Here is a 20,044-nt window from a genome sequence, read left to right on the forward strand (position 1 = left end):
CCTACTGGGGATGTGCCCGCAACCAAGGTACATGCCCTTGACCGGAATCGAACCTGGGACCTTTCAGTCCGCAGGCCGACGCTCTATCCACTGAGCCAAACCGGTTTCGGCTTGATTTTAATTTAACCACTTGTGGACTACTTCAGGAGTGTTAAGAAATTACTTGCAGATATACTTAAAAATACTGAATTAACAGCTAATTTGAATGATATGTTTCTAGGCAGTTCTCATTTTGTCACTTACTCCATTTAAACTCAAGGTCCTTACTTATACCTCATCTCTTTCCTGAGCTGTAGAAACTCTACCTGGGAATCGAGAGAGGAATACCAGGTAATCTCCATTTCCACTTCTCTGTGAGCTTGGGTTTGGAGAAATGAACCTCAAAAAGTAGAAAGTAAGATACTAAACAGGATTGAATCAACATAAAGGGACCCCAAAGTAGAGGGATGGAACCAACTTTTTAGGTTATAAAATGCTCCCAAGAACCTATTTCTAATCAGAATTGGCATCTGATTTCTCTACATCTTTATTATGTCTTTTTTATTATTGCCATTCTGTGGGTGTGAAGTGGTATCTCATTGTGATTTTTATTATCATTTCCCTAAAGGCTAATGCTACGTATAGATTTTGAAACTATCATTAAACATTTCAATCTTCAGATATGATTACTGTTTTTTATAGATAATTATTTAATATGATTTACTTTAAAATTCCACATCTTCTCTTAACAGGGGACTTATTTTTAAGTTGCAGAATATTAATGGAATTGGGAGCTTTGATTAAGAGAATATTTCTAATTAGAGAAATGGTTCCATAGTTACCCATATATAATTCCAATGGGCTAGCTAAAATATATTTTGTTTATGGAGTTAGCACTTAAATCTTAGTCCTTAAATCTGGTTTTTATTTTACTTTATTAAGGGCTAAGATTTAAAGACTTATATATATTTTATCAACATATAAAAATATATATTTTATCAATACTGACTTGGTAGTCCCCATACCTATATACAGTAAAAGACCATACTCACAAATGGAAATGCAGATATTTTTTAGGACAGGAAAGGGTTGATATTTTTGGAAAATATCTTCAGAGTTAAATAATTCTTGAGGATGCTTTGATTTTTCTATACCCTGTATTCTTCTTTGTGTTGAATTTTTACTTGAAAGGGACGTAGAATAAGGTTTTATGTTTTCTTTCCTGTTATCCCTTTCTTTTGATATTCCTTTTCATGCTATACTTTAAGGACATCTTTTGGGATAAGCAAGCTAAATTAAATCAAGGAGTTAGAGTGCAGCTTTGATGAGGCTAAGCAGAGATTTGCTACATTTCTGTGTAGAATGTCTATTAGGATACCTTTGATTGCAACTAAAGGGGTCTTCCTCATTTAGGGGGTGTCCCAAAATCAACCCAAAGCATGGTTGTCAGCATTTTTGACTAGTTAATGTGTGAACTTTTGTCTATTTTTATATATTAAAAATACATGCAGCTTTTATAAAATCCTGGGTTTTTAGTCTGCGAGGAGCCTTTGAAGATCACCCAGTCTTAACCAGTAACTTTGACTAAGTAACTTTGACTAAGAATATAGCTAGTTACATAGTTAACGTACAATGACTGCTTGAACAATGTTGAATGAATAAATGTATACTGAATGTGTTGATAACAGAGCTGAGACTAGAGACTGGGTCTCTTGACTAATACTGTGGTGTTTTCCCTCCATATTATGCCACTTTCCAGATAGTACATGGAGATTTTGCTAGTTGTACTTATAGAAACCCAAGAGAAAACAAACATAAATAGTCCAGGCTTCTCTTCTGACATTTTCTTTGTTATATTTACAGCTGAAGGCAGGTACAATATCCACACAGCAGATGGCAAATACATCTTCAAAGAAAGAGAATCATTTGATGGCAGAAACATCTTAAAGGTCAGTAAGAAAGAGAGTCAATTAGAAATCCATTGACCTGTGTCCTAAATAAGCAAGGAAAACAAGTCATTCTCTTTTTCACAATAAAGTATATTTTTCTTATTCTTCCCATGAGGCTCATTGACTGAAAGGGTTACTTAAAAACACTTTTTTTAATGTCCTAAAAGAAAAGAGAAATTTTTTGACTCTGTTAAGGCTGTGGTATCTCTCGAGTATTTGAAATTGATGATTTAAGCAACAAGAATCCAACTACTTGGATCCATAGGAATAAGTTGGTTTTTAACCTGGTGAGTTTTATACTGTTATTTTTATCTTTGGAGGTCTGAGTTTGCATTTTTTAAGTGAAAATAGAATTGTTTGTCTTGTTCTAGAAGTTTTCTTTTCTCCCACAAAGTGACTCTCCAAAGTTGTTTCATAATCTATTTTTACTCAGGAACAGCTCATGTCCTAAAAAGTAGGTAGTTTAGTTCTGACTGTTGAGGCTTTGCTTTCTCCATGTTAAATTAATCCATGAAATTTAAATAAAAGGGGCTCTTCAGGATTGCATTTATCTTTCTTCCACAGACCACATTCTGTAATGCCCACAATTTATGCCCTCTCTATCAGGTTAACATGCCATTGCGTTTCTGGGAAAAGAGAAACATAAGTTGATGCCAATGGAGAGGTTTTTGATTCTGCATTTCACTTGTTCTATAATGGTTTAGGTCATACATTTGCAAGGCCATGGATGTTTTCTTTGGAGCTGGGAGAGAGAAAATGCATATAATCAGCTTTAGCTTTGGAAATACTTTTCTTTTTTCTTCCATACCCCGTCCTTGTCCTTCATGCCCTTATCTCATTTTGTCCCTTGACAGTTTTCTTGTCAATTGCCTCTACTTACTGACATCACTCTTCAGCAGCTGCTGAGCCCAACAGGGCAATGACAGCATTCACTTAGGCCAGTGGTTCTCAACCTTGGCTGCACATTAGAATCACCTGGGAATCTTTTTAAAATCCTGATTTCTGGGCCTCATCCTCCGGAAATTCTGTTTCTTTGTTACTAATGTTGTGGCCCCACCCCATAACAAAGAAACAGAGGATGAGGCCCAGAAATCAGGATTTTAAAAAGATTCCCAGGTGATTCGAATGTGTAGCCAAGGTTGAGAACCACTGATTTAGGCCAACATTCCAGCTCCCACATTGCAGAGCTACATTGATTCCTTCTTTTCCTTATACTGTATCTTTCCTCTTTTTAAATATTTTTCTTGTTTTCAAAGTGTTTATGGTAGGTTTGGGTTTGAGTGACAGGCTGCTAATGAATTTAGTTGCAATTAACTACTGATTTTCTCAGGCCACAGCTTCAGTGTGATATGAATCTTTCTCTTCCTCTATCTCATTTCCTTGGAGACTTTCCAGTAGTATAGTTAATTATTTTGCTTTTCTGTTGTTAATTTGATTAAGAAAGAAAATAGACTGAGTGGGAAAAGAAATCTGTAGGAATGATTCAAATCAACTTGGTTCTTTTGGAATTAGAATAAAAACACAGACGATGTGTTGATGTGAAGTGCTTTGATGTCTGTAAGAGGGAGGTGCCAGCAGAGAGCCTGTGGGTGTGTGTGTGTGGGGGTGGTGGTGGTGGTGGTGGTGGTGGCTGTATGAACATTATGGATTTCTCACTTGATATTTAATTTCTGTCACTTTGTTAAGTCAGTTTTCCATTTAAAGATGCTTTGTCTTAAAATCTCCCTAACCAGCTCAGTGATGACATGAGTGTAGCTCCCTCTAGTGTTGGCAAGGCCTTGCTACATCTTGTATCTCCATAGCAGTAGTACCTGTATTGGTTCATGCTGAATCAGAGTTTTAGAACTGAGTAATTGGAGATCATTTCTTTAATCCCGTTCCACACTAATGACACAAGATCCAACCAGGTTAAAATGATTTGCAAAAGATTATTGCTAGTTAGTAATATAGTTTGAATCAGAACAAAAATTCAAAACTCACAAATTAAAATTGTTTCTGCTGCCTCCCATAAAGATACTCAGTGTTTATTTTTATTTAATATATTTTTTATTGATGTCAGAGAGGAAGGGAGAGGGAGAGAGAGATAGAAACATCAATGATGAGAGAGATTCATCGATTGGCTGCCTCCTGCTCGCCCCCGACTGGGGATGGAGCCCGCAACCCAGGCATGTGCCCCTGACCGGAATCAAACCCGGGACCCTTCAGTCCGCAGGCCAATGCTTTATCCACTGAGCCAAACCAGCTAGGGTGATACTCAGTGTTTAGATAGAGATCATTAGATATTTAAAAATAGGCATATCTATTTGAACTGTGATAATGTCTGATTAAAACTTGTTCCATAGCCCTGGCTGGTTTTCTCACTGGTTAGAGTGTCGACCTGGGGACTGAAGAGTCCCAGGTTCAAGTCAGTCAAGGGCACATATCTTGGTCACAGGCTTGATCCCTGGCCTGGGCGGGGTGCATGTGGGAGGCAACCAGTCCATATGTCTCTCTCACATTGATGTTTCTCTCTGTCTCTCCCCTCCCTTCCACTCTTTCTAAAAATCAATGGAAAAATATATCTTAGAGTGAGGATTAACTAACTAACTAACTAACTAAATAAATAAAAATAAAACACAAGCCCTTAGGCATTTGGGGCTAATAAAAGACACACACACACACACACACACACACACACGCACGCACACACACACACAAAACTTGTTCCATAAACATTGGGGCAGTGGGTGTGCCAGTTTGTCTAACACTGTGTGGCTAATTAAGAATTGGACTTTTGAGCTGATTTTAATACTGTCACATACTTTTTGTGTACCATCTGCCAGACCATGTGCCCTGCAGATAAAACAGCCATCCTATGTAATAAAGATGTAATATGCAAATGGTCATTACACTGTGAAGTGTAACGACTGACCGGGGACGGATCAGCAGGGGGGTGGGGCAGAGAGCTACAAGTGGGTAGCAGAGAGCTACAGGAGGGGCCAGGGCAGCAGACTATGTTCAGAGAGCTACAGGAGGGCAGGGTAGCAGGTGGAGAGCTACTAGAGGGCGGCAGCGAGCTACTGGCGCACGGATTCCTGCACAGGGCTACTAGTTATGATATAATCCCTGCCTTCCAGGAGCTTCCTGTCTTTGAAGGGGTACAGATGATTAACTGGCAATTTACAATACAAAAGGGTGGGGGCAAGTTATGAGTATGGAGGAGTACCTTTGAATACAGCTAGTTATAACAAAACATCCTTTGGTATGGTTTCCAATATTTTACTCCAGAAAATATCATCTTTCACCTGTGTTTTATCAAAGGGATTAACTTTTCTTTGAGAATAAAGGTGACATATGGCCTCCCCAAATACATAAGAGGTAATAACTGTATTTGTAAAGTAGTTATAGCAGTCCACCTTTTGGAATTACCACAAATAGACATGTCTTTCTCCAATAGAACATGAGAACCCGTGGCTCCTGAAACTCTTGAGGGGAAAAATAAAAAACCAATGGATTATACATATAGTTTTTGTACCAGATAAAATTATTATGTTTAGAAAGGAGGAAAAATTGATTTCACTAACAAGATAGGAACTGACTTGGAGTAAACGGAAAGGTTAACTGCATAGTTTGTTAAGGTTGAATTCAGTTGCAGTTAACTACTGCAGTTAATATGTGTGCAGCATATTAGCAGCTACATAGATCACGTGTCAGGAATGTGGTGATGGGAAGCAGCCTTGGGAAAGAATCAACTTAACCTACTATTTAAAGAGAAACAAAACGAGAATGCAAGTCATTGCTCATTGCTGTAAGAATGTAATGAGTAACAGCCAATTGCCGTTCTCCTCCGTGAAGAGAACTGGTCATTTTGGCTCGATGCAATAGTTCTGGGTACCTTAAAAAGAAAAAGGAAAAAAAGCTCTAATGACTTTTGGAAGAAGAAGCCACGTTTTTCTTTTGTACATCTCTTTTGAGAGTTGTTGCAGGTATCTGCTTATTTCTGGTTGAAATAAGACTTTTCTTACCCCAAGAAGGACTTTGAAAGAACTGAAAATTAAAGAATAATTCTCCTGTGTGTTTTTCAAACTAGAAGAGGAACAAACATATTTAGTTACGGTGGGTTTTTTAATAGAACACTGACAGATAACTTTGAAAGGAGGATGTTTGAGTGAAAAAGACCTAAGCCAAAGTAATAGGATAGTATACCCTCAGAGCATTCCATTTCTAAGCTAATAAATACAAACTAAAATACTATTTGTTTATCCATAGGCAATGCTAAAATTATGCGGACCTAAAGACACACTGCCAGGAAGTAACTGCTCCCTTCCTAGCCAGAAGTAGAATGGTCATTAACTGCCAGCTCTGGAGAGAGAAATGGTCCTAATGGCAGTCTGTTTGGGGGACTTATGAAATGGCCTTAAGCAATGGAATCAGTATTCCAGGCGTGTGCTCTCGGCAGATTGAGCAGGGGTGCAGTATTAACTGTTCAGAAGCTTAGCTGTAACTGCAGAATGAAGAGGAGACATCAGAGCTTTCGTTGTACTCACCAGAGGAGGTGGTTTGGTACAAATAAAGGCTTAGTAATATATTTGGGAAGGAATAGAAAGAAAGTACTGTAGGTCCAAGATAAAGGACGCCATGGAAGTGCCATTTCTTTAGACATTTTAAAGTCCTGGGAAATTCAAGCCAAATAAAAAGGAAATGAATTTGTGCCTTTCCCACTTTATATATAATAATCTTTAAATTTAGAAAAAGAGGGAGTTTGCAGTATTAAACTATATTAATTGTAATGCTTTACTTGAAAGCACGTTTTAAGTCTGTCCACATTGAGACTTTTCTTGAAAGATGTAAATAAGAGTAAAGCAAATATTTATTTATTTTTGCTTTTGTTCCATCTCTTCCCCTTAAACTCTTTTAAAAGGACAGTTAGAATGAATACATTTAAATTAGATCTTTATTTAGTTTGCTTTACTTAGAGAAGTTTCTGTAAAGGAAGCTGTTTAAAAGTACGTATGATTTTTTGGTGAAATATATATTACTGTTAAACAAATAATCACACAGTGAACAGTGTAACTACTACCAAGGTCAAAAAGTAGGGCATGCCTCCCATGTCCTTCCCTGACCAACTCTTTAGTCTGTTTGTCCTGAGGTAACAAAGGCACAATTACGTTCTCAAACAATCTCAGTGAAGAGGCCTAATTTGAATGATTCCTTTGTTTTGAAGTTTAGAAGAATATTGAAAAGAGTTTTTATTTTTTCTAGGGAAGAGAGATGAGACTGAGAACTATGTAGTGATTTTTAAAGAAAAGATATTAATGTCTACAAAGGGAAACTAGTGTTCCAGAAAGTGTATTATTTCTAAGGAAGAAAACATTGTGTTTTTTTATTATCCAGTTCAATAGTCATATTATACTAGTATACTGTTCCTGAAAATTACTTCTTAGTCACATGGTTCTTCTTCAGAAATTTTTTTTCAAAACTCACCTTTTTCTTTTCTTTTTTTTAAAAAATATATTTTATTGATTTTTTACAGAGAGGAAGGGAGAGAGATAGAGAGTTAGAAACATCGATCAGCTGCCTCCTGCACATCTCCTACTGGGGATGTGCCCGCAACCCAGGTACATGCCCTTGACCGGAATCGAACCCGGGACCTTTCAGTCTGCAGGCCGACACTCTATCCACTGAGCCAAACCGGTTTTGGCAAAACTCACCTTTTTCAGAAAGCCTTTCCTTGAGAGTCTATCACCAAATGTTCTATTGCACTATTATATTTGCAGCAAATTGAATGTAGAATAAAGCTACTACTTCTCATTATCACCATAGCTATGGTGTCATATTTACTACCTGATATTTCTGTAACTTGAAATTTAATCTTATTTAAGTAAAATCACTATGTATGTTGACACTTATTAAATTCAGTTCACTTGGACAGTTCAGTTCACTAATATATATTTTTTAAATATATTTTATTGATTTTTTTACAGATAGGAAGGGAGAGGGATAGAGAGTTAGAAACATCGATGAGGGAGAAATATTGATCAGCTGCCTCCTGCACACCTCCCTACTGGGGAGTGCCTGCAACCAAGGTACATGCCCTGACTGGAATTGAACCTGGGACCTTTCAGTCCATAGGCCAACACTCTATCCACTGAGCCAAACCGGTTAGGGCAGTTCACTAATATTTTGTAATAGCATTTATCTATAGCGTTGAAAACAGTCATATTATTCTTGATAACCACATGAAGTATGCAACTTGTTAGAGGAGCAGATGTACAATTTTCTGAAGAATTTCACTTGGAAAATAAAATTAAGATGTTGTGAAAAAGATAAGTTAGAGAATAAGAGAGTCCATGGAAATTACATATATGTACTAACAAATACATATATTCAATTAAGGAAGATAAAGTTAAGGAAATCTCTGGAAAAGGTGAAGAGATAGAAAATATGAGGGAAAATATGACAAAGATGATCCTCAGGCATTGCAGAAGTTAACTATTAGGATTCTAAAAATAGAAAATAGACCTGGAATGAAGCAATCTCTGGACTGGTAGTAGCAGGTATTGGGCAGTAGCAGAGAAAAATCCTCTGGATTGTTGCCTAGAAATATTCCTTTACCGAGAAATTTTCCTCCAAGGAACTCCTCCTCCCTAAATGGCCAGTACACAGCCAACGGTAGTTAGGCTTATGTGGAAACCACTCCACATAAGCAGAGAAACATTCAAAACTCATAAAGACCCTAGAGTTTTAGCTTAGGCTAAAAACAACTATAGTGGAACCTCATTTCTCGAACTTAATTTGTTCCAGAAGGCTGTTTGAAAACTGAATCATTTTTTTCCCATTAGAAATAATATAAATTGAATTAATCCATTCCAGACCCACAAATGATTCCCTGTTTAACCTTTCTTATATACAGTACATGTCTGTTGTACTGTTTAATCTATAAATAAACACTTTAAAAGCAAAAAGGACATGAAATGTAAATGAAAATTTAACAAAAGAAAGGAAATGTACAGTAAATAAAAATTTTACAATAATTATAAGCAGTAAAAAAAGCAAAAAAAAACCCAACCACACAAAAATATTCACAGTACAATATCCTGAGATTTTAACAGTGGTAAACTGACTCATATTAGCACATTCTCTTTTTTGTCACCTGAGAGATGCATTACTCATCATACAGATATCCACATGAAAGGGTTGTCAGGTTGAGAAATGAATTGTTCGAGATGGGAGACGTTTGACAGGTTCCACTGTATGCTTACTATATTCAAAGAAATAAATCCAAGCTTAATATTTTTATCAGGTAATTGGGAACTCTTGCAAAAGAAAAGTAATGTAGCAGTGTTGAGGAAAAACTAAATAGAAATGCTAGAACTGTAAAATGCAGTAACTGAAATTAAGAGCTCAATGGATGGGTTTAGCAGCAAATTTTGACATAGTTGAAGAGGGAAATAGTGAACTGGAAGTTGGGTCAGAAGAAATTACTCAGAATGTGGCATGTACAGAGGGAATGAAAATTACAGATGAGAGAATAAGAGACATATAGGATACAATGAGAAGATCTAAAATACATTCAATTGGAGTCCCAGAAGGAGAGAAGAAAGAGAACGGGGCAGAGCTGATGAAAGACATCAATCTGCAGATTAAAGAAGCCAAATGAATTACAAACAGGAGTTCTGTTAAGTGATATTACATTATACTTTTAAAAATATTTTTTAAAAAATTGATTTTTAAAGAGAAGAAGTGGGGGAGAGAGAGAGAGAGAGGAAATATCATTGTGATAGGAAAACATTGATTGGCTGCCTCCTGCACACCCCTTACCTGGGATTGAGCCCACAACCCAGACATTTGCCCTGACCTGGAATCAAACTGGCAACTTTTCAGTGCACAGGATGCCCAAACAACTGAGCCACACCAGCCAGGGCTATACTTTTCTTTCCTACAACTTGTGATGAATTATGGGCAACATTAACTAAACTGCTTCTTGGCAGTATACATATTTTAAAGAATAAAACCAAGGAAATTAAGCTAAAGAATGCTTTCCTTAAATTAGTTTATTAAAAAAAGAAAGGATAAAAGGTATCCAGGAATTCTTTTTACTATTCCTGTCACTTTTCTGTAAGTTTGAAACTATGTCAAAATAAAAAAATTTACAAAGAAAGAAGACAGACAGACATGTACTTAGGAGGGAATAGGACACCAACCATTTGTTGTATGTGTGTATTTTTTTTTAAACAATCACTTTCCAGAGACGTTTGTTGAAGTCTTAGCTGTGTTTTATTCCATTGTTTAGGATAGATACAAGTTTTATTAGCTGCTGATCTTACCACAAAAATTGGGCCATTTGATTTCAAAGGGTAAAAATATTTAACAACTTCCTAATAAGAATGTCTCATATTAGAGCAAGCTACTAAGAAGATAGATGCATCTTTCATCAGAGTTTTTTTTTGTTGTTAAGAAATTAGAGTCCATTTCTCTGTAAAGCTATTCTTCTACCATCATCCCTTTCAAACGATTCCCTATTAAATTCCCTGAAACCTGTCTCTTACCTGTCTCATTGTACTGGCGCAGCACTGTAAAAAGTCACTGGTAGCCCCTATTTGTTCAGTACTTTGACCTACTTTTACTTTCTCCTAGTAACCACATTGAGAGTTAATATTAAGCCCTTTTCTCCTTCAAATGCTTTCTTCTCTTGGCTTTAGTGGCAGTTCTGCCTCTGGTTTTACTTTCAAAAAATTCACTGTCTTTTGTGGCTACTCCCTAAGGTTTTGTTTTTATCTCTGTGTTTTTCTTTATTGTGATCTTGTTCTTTCCAAATGCTACTCATTCTTTAAAGTCCAATACAGATATTACCACCCCATAATGGTAAGGAACACCCCAGTCAGTGGTGCTCCTCTACCTCTCAAGTCCTTCCCTCTTCTCTTTACTTTGATTTTGCAGAGACCTGTTATATGCTCTTAGTGCTTAGCAGTGTGTCTTGCATGGACAAGCACTGAAGAAGTTTTTTTGAAGACTAACTAAAACTGTTTTTCATAGAAATCAGATTTTGGGAGAAGAGAAGAAAAAGATTTTTTTTTGCCCTGTACTTGAGATTATAAACTCTTAGAGCATGGGCCAGCAAACTACGGTTTGAGGGCCAAATATGGCCTGCCACCTGTTGTGTATGGTCCTCAAACTATGAATGGGAGGTGTGTGTGTGTGTGTGTGTGTGTGTGTGTGTGTGTGTGTGTATTTAATATTTTTATTGCCTTTTCGAGAGAGAGGGAGAGAAACATTGATGAAAGAATGGAATATCGATCAGGTACTTCCCGTACAACCGCCACCGTGGGATTGAGCCCGCACCACGGGCATGTGCCCTGACCGGGAATCGAACCAGTAACATTTTGGTGCTTGGGATGATGCTCAACCAACTGAACCACACTGGCCAGGGCAGTTTATATATTTTTTAGAGTTTGTGCACTACAGTGCCAGAGTTGAGTAGTTGTGACAGAGGTCATATGGCCAACTCGCCCTTTATGGAAAAAGTTTCCTGACCCCTGCTGTAAAGGGGATTCATATTTAATAGGTCCTCAAGATATACTAATTATGTCATAAATATTTAGTTAGCAGTCAGTCAGTCCTACTGGATTTCTGTTTACTTGAATCTTTTCTAGCAAATGTTTATGTCTTTTTAAAATGAATTTACTAAATCCAAGTAATCTCTAAATTAAATATATGTATAGCTTATATTCATAATCTTCTACTAATAAGTGAGGTTGATTTTTCAGTTAAATTTGATTTCAACTTTATTACTCTACATAGCAAATTCAGCTGATATAGGTAATAATGAACTTAAAAAAAAATATATTATTGATTTCAGAGAGAGGAAGGGAGAGGGAGAGAGAGATTGAAACATCAATGATAAGAGAGAATCATTGATTGGCTGCCTCCTGCACGCCCCCTACTGGGGATTGAGCCTGCAACCCAGGCATGTGCCCTTGCCCGGAATTGAACCCGGGACCCTTCAGTTTGCAGGCCAACACTCTATCCATTGAGCCAAACCGGCTAGGGCTGAACTTGAATTTAAGTTTAACTTCCTTTATTTTAAAATGCATCCAAAACTAATTTGTGCTTCTCTGTGGTGTGCACTAATTAACTTGAAACATGAACAATGATTTCTTTTGCAGTTTTATTTATGCCTTATTATAGAATGTATTAATAAAAATTATTGAATGAAAAATAAAGAATACTGAACTTGTAAGTAAATTGTGCTAATTTCATAATTAGCATTGATATCAGAAAAAAGTGGAGTTTAGGAAGGAACCTGTGACAAGACATCTTGCCAAAATATGGCCAGTGTTACTTTGCTGTATTATTGATAAAATATGGCTCCACCTCTATTCTTGATAAAAAACAAAACTCATAAAAATTACTATTAGGAAATTATTAGGGGCTTTTCATATTTTGCTAATAATAGAAATAACATATATATATTAAAAGATCTGAAAGACTTCTGACAAGTTTCTTAGTACATCAGATATATATTTTTTAAAAGTACAGTTTGAAATGCTTCAGTTGGTTTTGTACATTCTTATTTTAGGCCATTAAGTTAGGGTCGGGGTGGGAGGAAGATTCAAATCCAAGAAGTATTTCACCAAAACTTTTTCTCAGAATTTGTTTTATGTGTTGCTTTGCCTAGAAAGTGAAGTCTTAAAACACTAATGAAGGCAACCAAAGATATAACTATCAGTGAGGTGAAACCATCGTTAAAATGAAACTGGAAAGAGCAATTTGTTGATTTTTGACAAAGTCAACATCTGTTCTAAAAGATACACCTTTTCTGGTCTGTTGCTGTCTGTTTGTACACTATGTTTTTTCCCTCCCTTCGCTCTCTTTTGAATTTATGTTTATTGGTTGCTAATCTTTGCAGTGGTCCTGGAATACTTCCAAGCAAGTGTTGTGTCGGCTCAGGCAGGGAAGGATGGATTTGAAGGTTCTAACCTATACAGTGACAAGAAATAGGCCATGGTTTGGCAAAAACAATGAGAGCAGGAAAAAAAATTAAGAGATTAAAATTACTTTTCTTAAAATTATTTCTGGTTCTTATCAGAATGAAAAATAAACATTTTATTGAATAGCTACTAAATATAAAACACCAAGCTAGAGTCTTGGTGTATTTGGCAGAGGGAGAATAAATAGTTAGTTGTCTTTGGTCCCTTTTATGCCATTCCTATGAACTCTTTGAACAAGGTATCTGTTCTTATTGTGGGAAATATTAATCTCTTTTAGGTATTCATTTCTTGGGGTCCAATCATATCTTTTTCCCCCCCCAAAATTTTATTTATTGGTTAGAAAGAGAGAAAAAAGAAAAAGAGAGAGAGAGAGAAAAGAAATATCCATTTGTTGTTTCACTTATTTATACATTCATTGGTTGAGTCTTGTATGTACTCTGACTGGGGATCGAACCTGCAACCTTGACTTACCGGGAGGATGCTCTAACCAACTAGGGCCAGTCATATCATTTTGAGTGTATTTCACAAATGAAGTGAGTTGGGTTATGGTTCACTTTGGGTTCATTGTGAGTTTTTTAGTTGTAAAATATACATAAGATTTATCATTTTAACTGTTTTTAACTGTACAATCTAGTGGCATTAAGTACATTTACATTGTTGTGCAGCCATTACCACTAGCCATCTCCAGAACTTTTTCATCTTCTCAAATTGAAATTAAATAATAATTAGCAACCTTTAAACAATAATTCATCATTTTCTCTCCTTTTCAGTCCTTGACAACCACCATTCTACTTTCTGTGTCTATGAATTTGACTATTCTAGGTACCTCATGTAAGTGGGATCATACAGGATATGTCCTTTTGTTTCTTGCTTATTTCAGTTACATGTTTGCAAGGTTCATCTATGGAATAACATGTAGCATGTATCAGGATTTCATTCCTTTTAAAGGCTGAATAATATTCCATTGTATGTTTTTTGGTGTAATGTAAACAAACCAGGAACAGAATATAAATCTGTATCCAGAGATGGTGACGGGGTACTGTCATCTTTGAAGCAGCTTGTTGTGTCAAGACAAGACCAAATGAAATCATGTTAGATTGGGTGGCTAAGTGTTATTCTAAATGTTAGAGGACATTGGTGGAAAGAGATAAAAGAAACAGGAGTTTAGCCCACTATGCCACAGAACTATGATGACTTCTTAAGAAATGATGTCCTCTTTTCCATATCCCAATAATAAAACAGTTTTAGAATTAATGCTCAAATGTCAATGTTAGTATTGCAAATGAAAAGTGGAAAAAACAACAACCACAGGGTATAAGTCAACAAGAACTGAAATTCAAAGTTTACTCTCTCAATTGTAGGCTAAAACATTGATTCCAGTTTCTTAAATTGTAGGGATCTCCTTAGGTATGAGTGGGGATGATTCTCTCTCTCTTCCAGAACCTTTTGCTTATTTGACTGTAGCCCACATCTTTGCAAAGGGAAGAAGGCCACCTGAACTAAATCAAAGCCAAGTGAGTGTTATAATATAAAATGCTCCAATGGTGCTGCTGAAGGCAGGTTTTCTATGGTCCTGACAGAGGATAAAGTATTTGCTGTCTTGTTTGATAAGATGACAGTTGAAAATCCAAGATAACACGTGGCAGCCTCTCCATCTTCTGAGGAGCCATCACACATCCAGTGTTGTTTGGTGCAGCTGTTATGTTAATGTGTATATATGCTTGCTGTTGCCTGACATTGCTGAGGGGCATCTGATTTGCTCTTTACTGTCTAGAGATGCTGTTCTCCTGTTGGAGAAGTTGGAGTAGAGGTGGGCTGAGCCTGATGACCTTGTTTTCTCCTCTCTCACTTAGTTCTTTTTCTGAATTTGGTGCGTGGTGTAATAGCCTTCTGCCCAGTCTCCCTAAAGCCATTTGCCTAGGGACTCCCTAGGCCAAAAAGAAATCATCTCTGTGGCTATCCTGGGTGTCCCCCTTCAGGGATTCCTTTCTGCTGACTTGCACTTTTTAATATATAATCCACAAATCCAACCCTCATCTCCTGTTTCAGTTGTTTGAGGAACAATTATGAATAATACCTGAGGGAAGATGACCAAACCAAGAATAGGACTGGTAACATACTGGAATGAACATTCAGAGGCATTCATCTGAGGGAAAGAATTGATCCACAGAAACGTTACCTGGATTAGTTCCAAAAGGGCGTCTGCCTTTAGGGCTGGTGGTCACCTGCTTAGGGCATTGAAGAGGCTTTGCTAGCTTGCAGCCACCAGGAGCAACTTTGTCCTGGTAAAGCAGTGATATTCCTACTCCGAGGCAAAGCTTTCTCTGGAAGAAATTTTGCAGCAAACTGAACTTCCAGTGGCCCATCTCTGATGCTGATTCTACTTGCTGCTGTGCTGCTGTAGAAACAGGCCGAGCGCGCCTGTGTGCCCCCAGATCAGGTCTGGGTTCTTCAGCTGTGTCAGCACAGCCTCTTCTCTCCTCCTGCCTCCTGCCTCCTGCCTCCACCCACATTTTTTCTTGCTACTTTTTAAAATTGAAAGGCTCTGCAGGGAGGGGAACTCCCTTGGTATTTTGAGTATTGAGGTGCTCAGCAGAACTGCCTGGCATCCTGTTTGTATATAGCGGTTTTAATTCACTCTCTAATAGGTCATTTGGCCTCACCAGCAGTCTTAAACTTGATAATCCTTACATCAGCAGTGCGGCCCAGGCCAAATATCCAAAAGTGCAACCCTGAGTGATTATCTGAAGGAAGTTTTAAAGCTTCTTCATTCCCTGACTCTGTTTGTCATGTCAGGTTGTTAACTCTCCTCATGCTCACTGCAGCCAAGACAGGTGTTTTGGGAGCAGAATGAATGAGGGAAGTTCATGTTCAAGTTCCCATTCTGTGCAGGGAGCCTGGTAACCTTCATATGCCCTTTCAGTCAGTGGAGATGGGACTGTGCTCTGGTGCCATGGGAGCTTTTTGGTCCTCTTTGAATGGGGATGTGCACAGCAGGAGTGACGTGATGGGTTGAAAAATCACAGCTGTTCTGCGCGTTTTATAACCTCCTTGCTGTTTTCCTTATGGAGGCAACTGATGATGTTAAGAACTCCCACATACTGGCCTTAACCTTGCTCCTTGGATCTGAGGTGTCCCAGGCCTTCTGGAAGTACATTATCTCCTCGTTTTTTATTGGCTATTATTAGCTATTATTATTGGCTCTGTCAGCACTGATTACTGCAGTTTGAGGTTTCAGGTTAAAAGTGGCATCCTGGGAAGAGTTGGTGCTGTATTTGGAGATGACTCTAGAATATTAAGTACCTGCTAACCACATTGTTTTTTATTCTGAAGTAAATTTTTTATTTCAGTCTTCATATGTTCTGAAGTAGATGTTTCTGCTCCAGTCTTTATTTATCCTGAAGTACATGTTCCTGTTCCATTCTTTAAAAACATTAAAGCTCTGTGAAACCAAATCATGACTACAGAGACTATAAGTATGTTTTTTATTCTGAAGTAGATGTTTTATTTTGTTTTTAAAATATGTTTTTATTGATTTCAGAGAGAGGAAGGGAAGAGGGAGAGAGAGAGATAGACACATCAATGATGAGAGAGAATCAGTGATTGGCAGCCTCCTGCATGGCCCCTACTGGGGATCGAGCCTGCAACCCGGCATGTGCCCTGACCAGGAATGGAACCTTGACCTCCTGGTTCATGGGTCGATGTTCAATCACTGAGCCACGTCAGCTGGGCTACATTTTTAAAATATATTGGGGTGACATTGGTTAATAGAATCATATAGGTTTCCAGTGAACATTTGCATGATACATGATCTGTATATTGCATTGTGTGCTCACCACCCAAAGTCAAACCATTCTGTCACCATATATTTGGCTCCCCTCCCGCCCCTGTACTCTCCCACCCCTCTGATAACCACCCTACTGTTGTTGTCTGTGTCTATGAGTTTCAGTTTTATATCTCACAAATGAGGCAAATCATTTCATTCTTAGCTTTTTCTGACTTATTTTGCTTAGCACAATATTCTCAAGGTCCATCCATGTTGTCACAAATGGCAATATTTCATCTTTTCTTATGGCTGAGTAGAATTCCATTGTATATATGTAGCACATCTTTTTTTCCCCAAATATATTTTAAAATATATTTTTTTATTGATGTCAAAGAGGAAGGGAGAGGGAGAGAGATTGAAACATTAATGATGAGAGAGAATCATTGATCGACTGCCTCCTGCATGTCCCCTACTGGGAATCAAGCCCACAACCCAGGCATGTGCCCTGACTGAGAATGGAACCGTGACCTCCTGGTTCATAGGTCTATGCTCAACCACTGAGCCACACTGGCCAGGACCCTTCCCCTCTCCCTTCTATCAGTCTCTTCTCTGTATCTATGAGTCTGTTTCTATTTTTTTAGTTTATTTTATTCATTAGATTCTACATATAAGTGAAATTATATGGTATTTGTCTTTCCCTAACTGGCTTATTTCACTTAGCATAGTGCTTTCTGGGATCATCCATGCTGTCACAAGGGGTAAGATTTCCTTCTTTTTTAAAAAGGTATTTTTCTTGACTTTTAGAGAAAGGGAAGGAGAGGGAGAGAGTTAAACATCAACATTGATAGGCTACCTTCTGCACACTGCCCCTGAGGATCAAGCCCGCAACCTGGGCATGTGCCCTGACTGGGAATCGAACTGGTGACCTCTTGGTACATGAGTCGATGCTCAACTACTGAGCCACACTGGCTGGGCTGTAGCACATCTTCTTTATTCAGTCCTCTATCAAAGGACACTTTGGTTGTTTCCATGTCTTGACCACCATGAATAATGCTGTAATGAACATAGGGGTGCATATATCTTTGCGAATACATGTTTTGGAGTTTTTTGGGTAGATACCCAAGAGGGGGATTGATGGGTCATATGGTAACTCTATTCTTAATTTTTTAAGAACCCGCCATACAGTTTTCCATATTGGCTATACCAAGTTATATTCCCATCAGCAGTGAATGAGGGTTTCTTTAAAGAAAAAGTTTTTATTGATTTTAGGGAGAGAGGAAGGGAGGGAGGGAGAGAGGGAGGGAGGGAGGGAGAGAGAGAGGGAGAGAGAGAGAGAGAGAGAGAGAGAGAGAAACATGGATAAATAGATGGGCTGCCTCCTGCACACCCTTCACTGCAGATCGAGACCACAACCCAGGCACATGCCCCAACCGGAAATTGAACCAGAGACCTCTGGGTACATGGGACGACACTCAACCAACTGAGCCACACTAGCCAGGGCAGAGGGTTCCTTTTTTCTTCACAATGTCTCCAACACTTGTTATTACCTGCCTTGTTGATAATAGCCATTCTAACAAGTGTGAGGTGGTATCTCATTGTAGTTTTGATTTGCATTTCCCTAATAGCTAGTGAAATTGAACATCTTTTCATATATCTGTTGGCCATTTGTATGTTGAAGTAGATGTTTTTATTCCAGTCTTCATATGTTCTGAAGTCAATGTTCCTGTTCCATTCTTTAAGAACATTACAGCTCTATGAAACCAGATCATGACTCCAGAGTCCATAAGCTGTTTTTTATTCTGCAGTAGATGTTTTTATTCCAGTCTTCGTATGTTCTGAAGTAGATGTTCCAGTCTTTATTGATCCAGAAGTACATGTTCCTATTCCATTCTTTAAAACATTACAGCTCCATGAAACCACATCATGACTACAGACACCATAAGCCAGTGATGGTGAACCTTTTGAGCTCGGTGTGTCAGCATTTTGAAAAACCCTAACTTAACTCTGGTGCCGTGTCACATATAGAAATGTTTTGATATTTGCAACCATAGTAAAACAAAGATGTATATTTTTGATATTTATTTTATATATTTAAATGCCATTTAACAAAGAAAAATCAACCAAAAAATGAGTTCGCATGTCACCTCTGACACGCGTGTCATAGGTTCGCCATCACTGCCATAAGCTGTCAGAGTTCCTGCTAAACCTTTTTTCTTTTAAGGAAACTCTACTTTTTGGTTCCTGTAACAACGCGTTGGTGGTTATAGTTAGTGAGTAACAATAATAATCAGAACTCAAAATTTCATCTTATAATGTATTACTTTAACTACAGAACATCCTTGTAAAGCATGGTGCCTGATTAAAGATGGAGAAATTAGGGGAAAGAGTGTCTATATCAGCCGTGGGCAAACTACGGCCCGCGGGCTGGATCAGGCCCGTTTGAAATGAATAAAACTAAAAAAAAAAAAGACCGTACCCTTTTATGTAATGATGTTTACTTTGAATTTATATTAGTTCACACAAACACTCCATCCATGCTTTTGTTCCGGCCCTCCGGTCCAGTTTAAGAACCCATTGTGGCCCTTGAGTCAAAAAGTTTGCCCACCCCTGGTCTATATAGTCATTGATAGGAAAGCTTTCAAGTCCAGCATGCCCTAAGAACCATTTTGACCTCTCTCTTCAATAGAAAAGAAGTTTCTGTCTTTGGTTTCAAGGTGAATTGTGTGAATGTAGAGGAACATGGCCTACCTTAGTGTGAATGGGCTCAATGGTATTCCTTTGTGATGATATTTTATTTATTTATTTTTAAAACTATGTTTTATTGATTTTTTACAGAGAGGAAGGGAGAGGGATAGAGAGTTAGAAACATCGATGAGAGAGAAACATCGATCAACTGCCTCCTGCATACCCCCCTACTGGGGATGTGCCTGCAACCAAGGTACATGCCCTTGACCGGAATCGAACCCGGGACCCTTCAGTCCGCAGGCCGACGCTCTATCCACTGAGCCAAACTGGTTAGGGCTGTGATGATATTTAGAAAGAATTCATAGGAGTGCAGCCTAGAAGAATATTTTAAAAGTTGGAAGGGTTATTTTGACTTTTGGATGTATTGGAGCTCCATTTTCCTTTTTTAAAAAAAACAAACAAATATTTTTATTGATTTCAAAGAGGAAGGGAGAGGGAGAGAGAGATAGAAACATCAATGATGAGAGAGAATCATTGATCAGCTGCCTCCAGCATGCCCCATACTGGGGATCCATCCCGCAACCTGAGCATGTACCCTTGACTGGAATCGAACCCGGGACCCTCCAGTCTGCATGCCAACACTGTTCACTGAGCCAAACCAGCTAGGGCTCCATTTTCCTTCTTGTCTCTTCGCA

The 20,044-nt window shown here is 38.0% G+C and overlaps 1 protein-coding gene across 10 annotated transcripts in view; it reads left to right on the forward strand.

Annotated features, from left to right (window-relative positions):
- Positions 1 to 20,044, forward strand: part of ASCC1 (activating signal cointegrator 1 complex subunit 1) — a 123,864-nt gene that overhangs the window by 84,850 nt on the left and 18,970 nt on the right. For 9 of the 10 annotated variants that reach the window (XM_014538399.1, XM_014538397.1, XM_014538400.1 and 6 more), the window contains one exon: positions 1,843 to 1,928. In XM_014538399.1, coding sequence (XP_014393885.1) covers positions 1,843 to 1,928 — 86 coding nt within the window. Of the gene's footprint in view, positions 1 to 1,842; positions 1,929 to 14,293; positions 14,321 to 20,044 lie in introns of those variants that run through there. The other variant, XM_014538405.1, reaches the window with a different exon arrangement.

This window comes from Myotis brandtii, unplaced genomic scaffold (assembly GCF_000412655.1).
Source record: "Myotis brandtii unplaced genomic scaffold, ASM41265v1 scaffold190, whole genome shotgun sequence".
NCBI classification, from domain to species: Eukaryota; Metazoa; Chordata; class Mammalia; order Chiroptera; family Vespertilionidae; genus Myotis; species Myotis brandtii.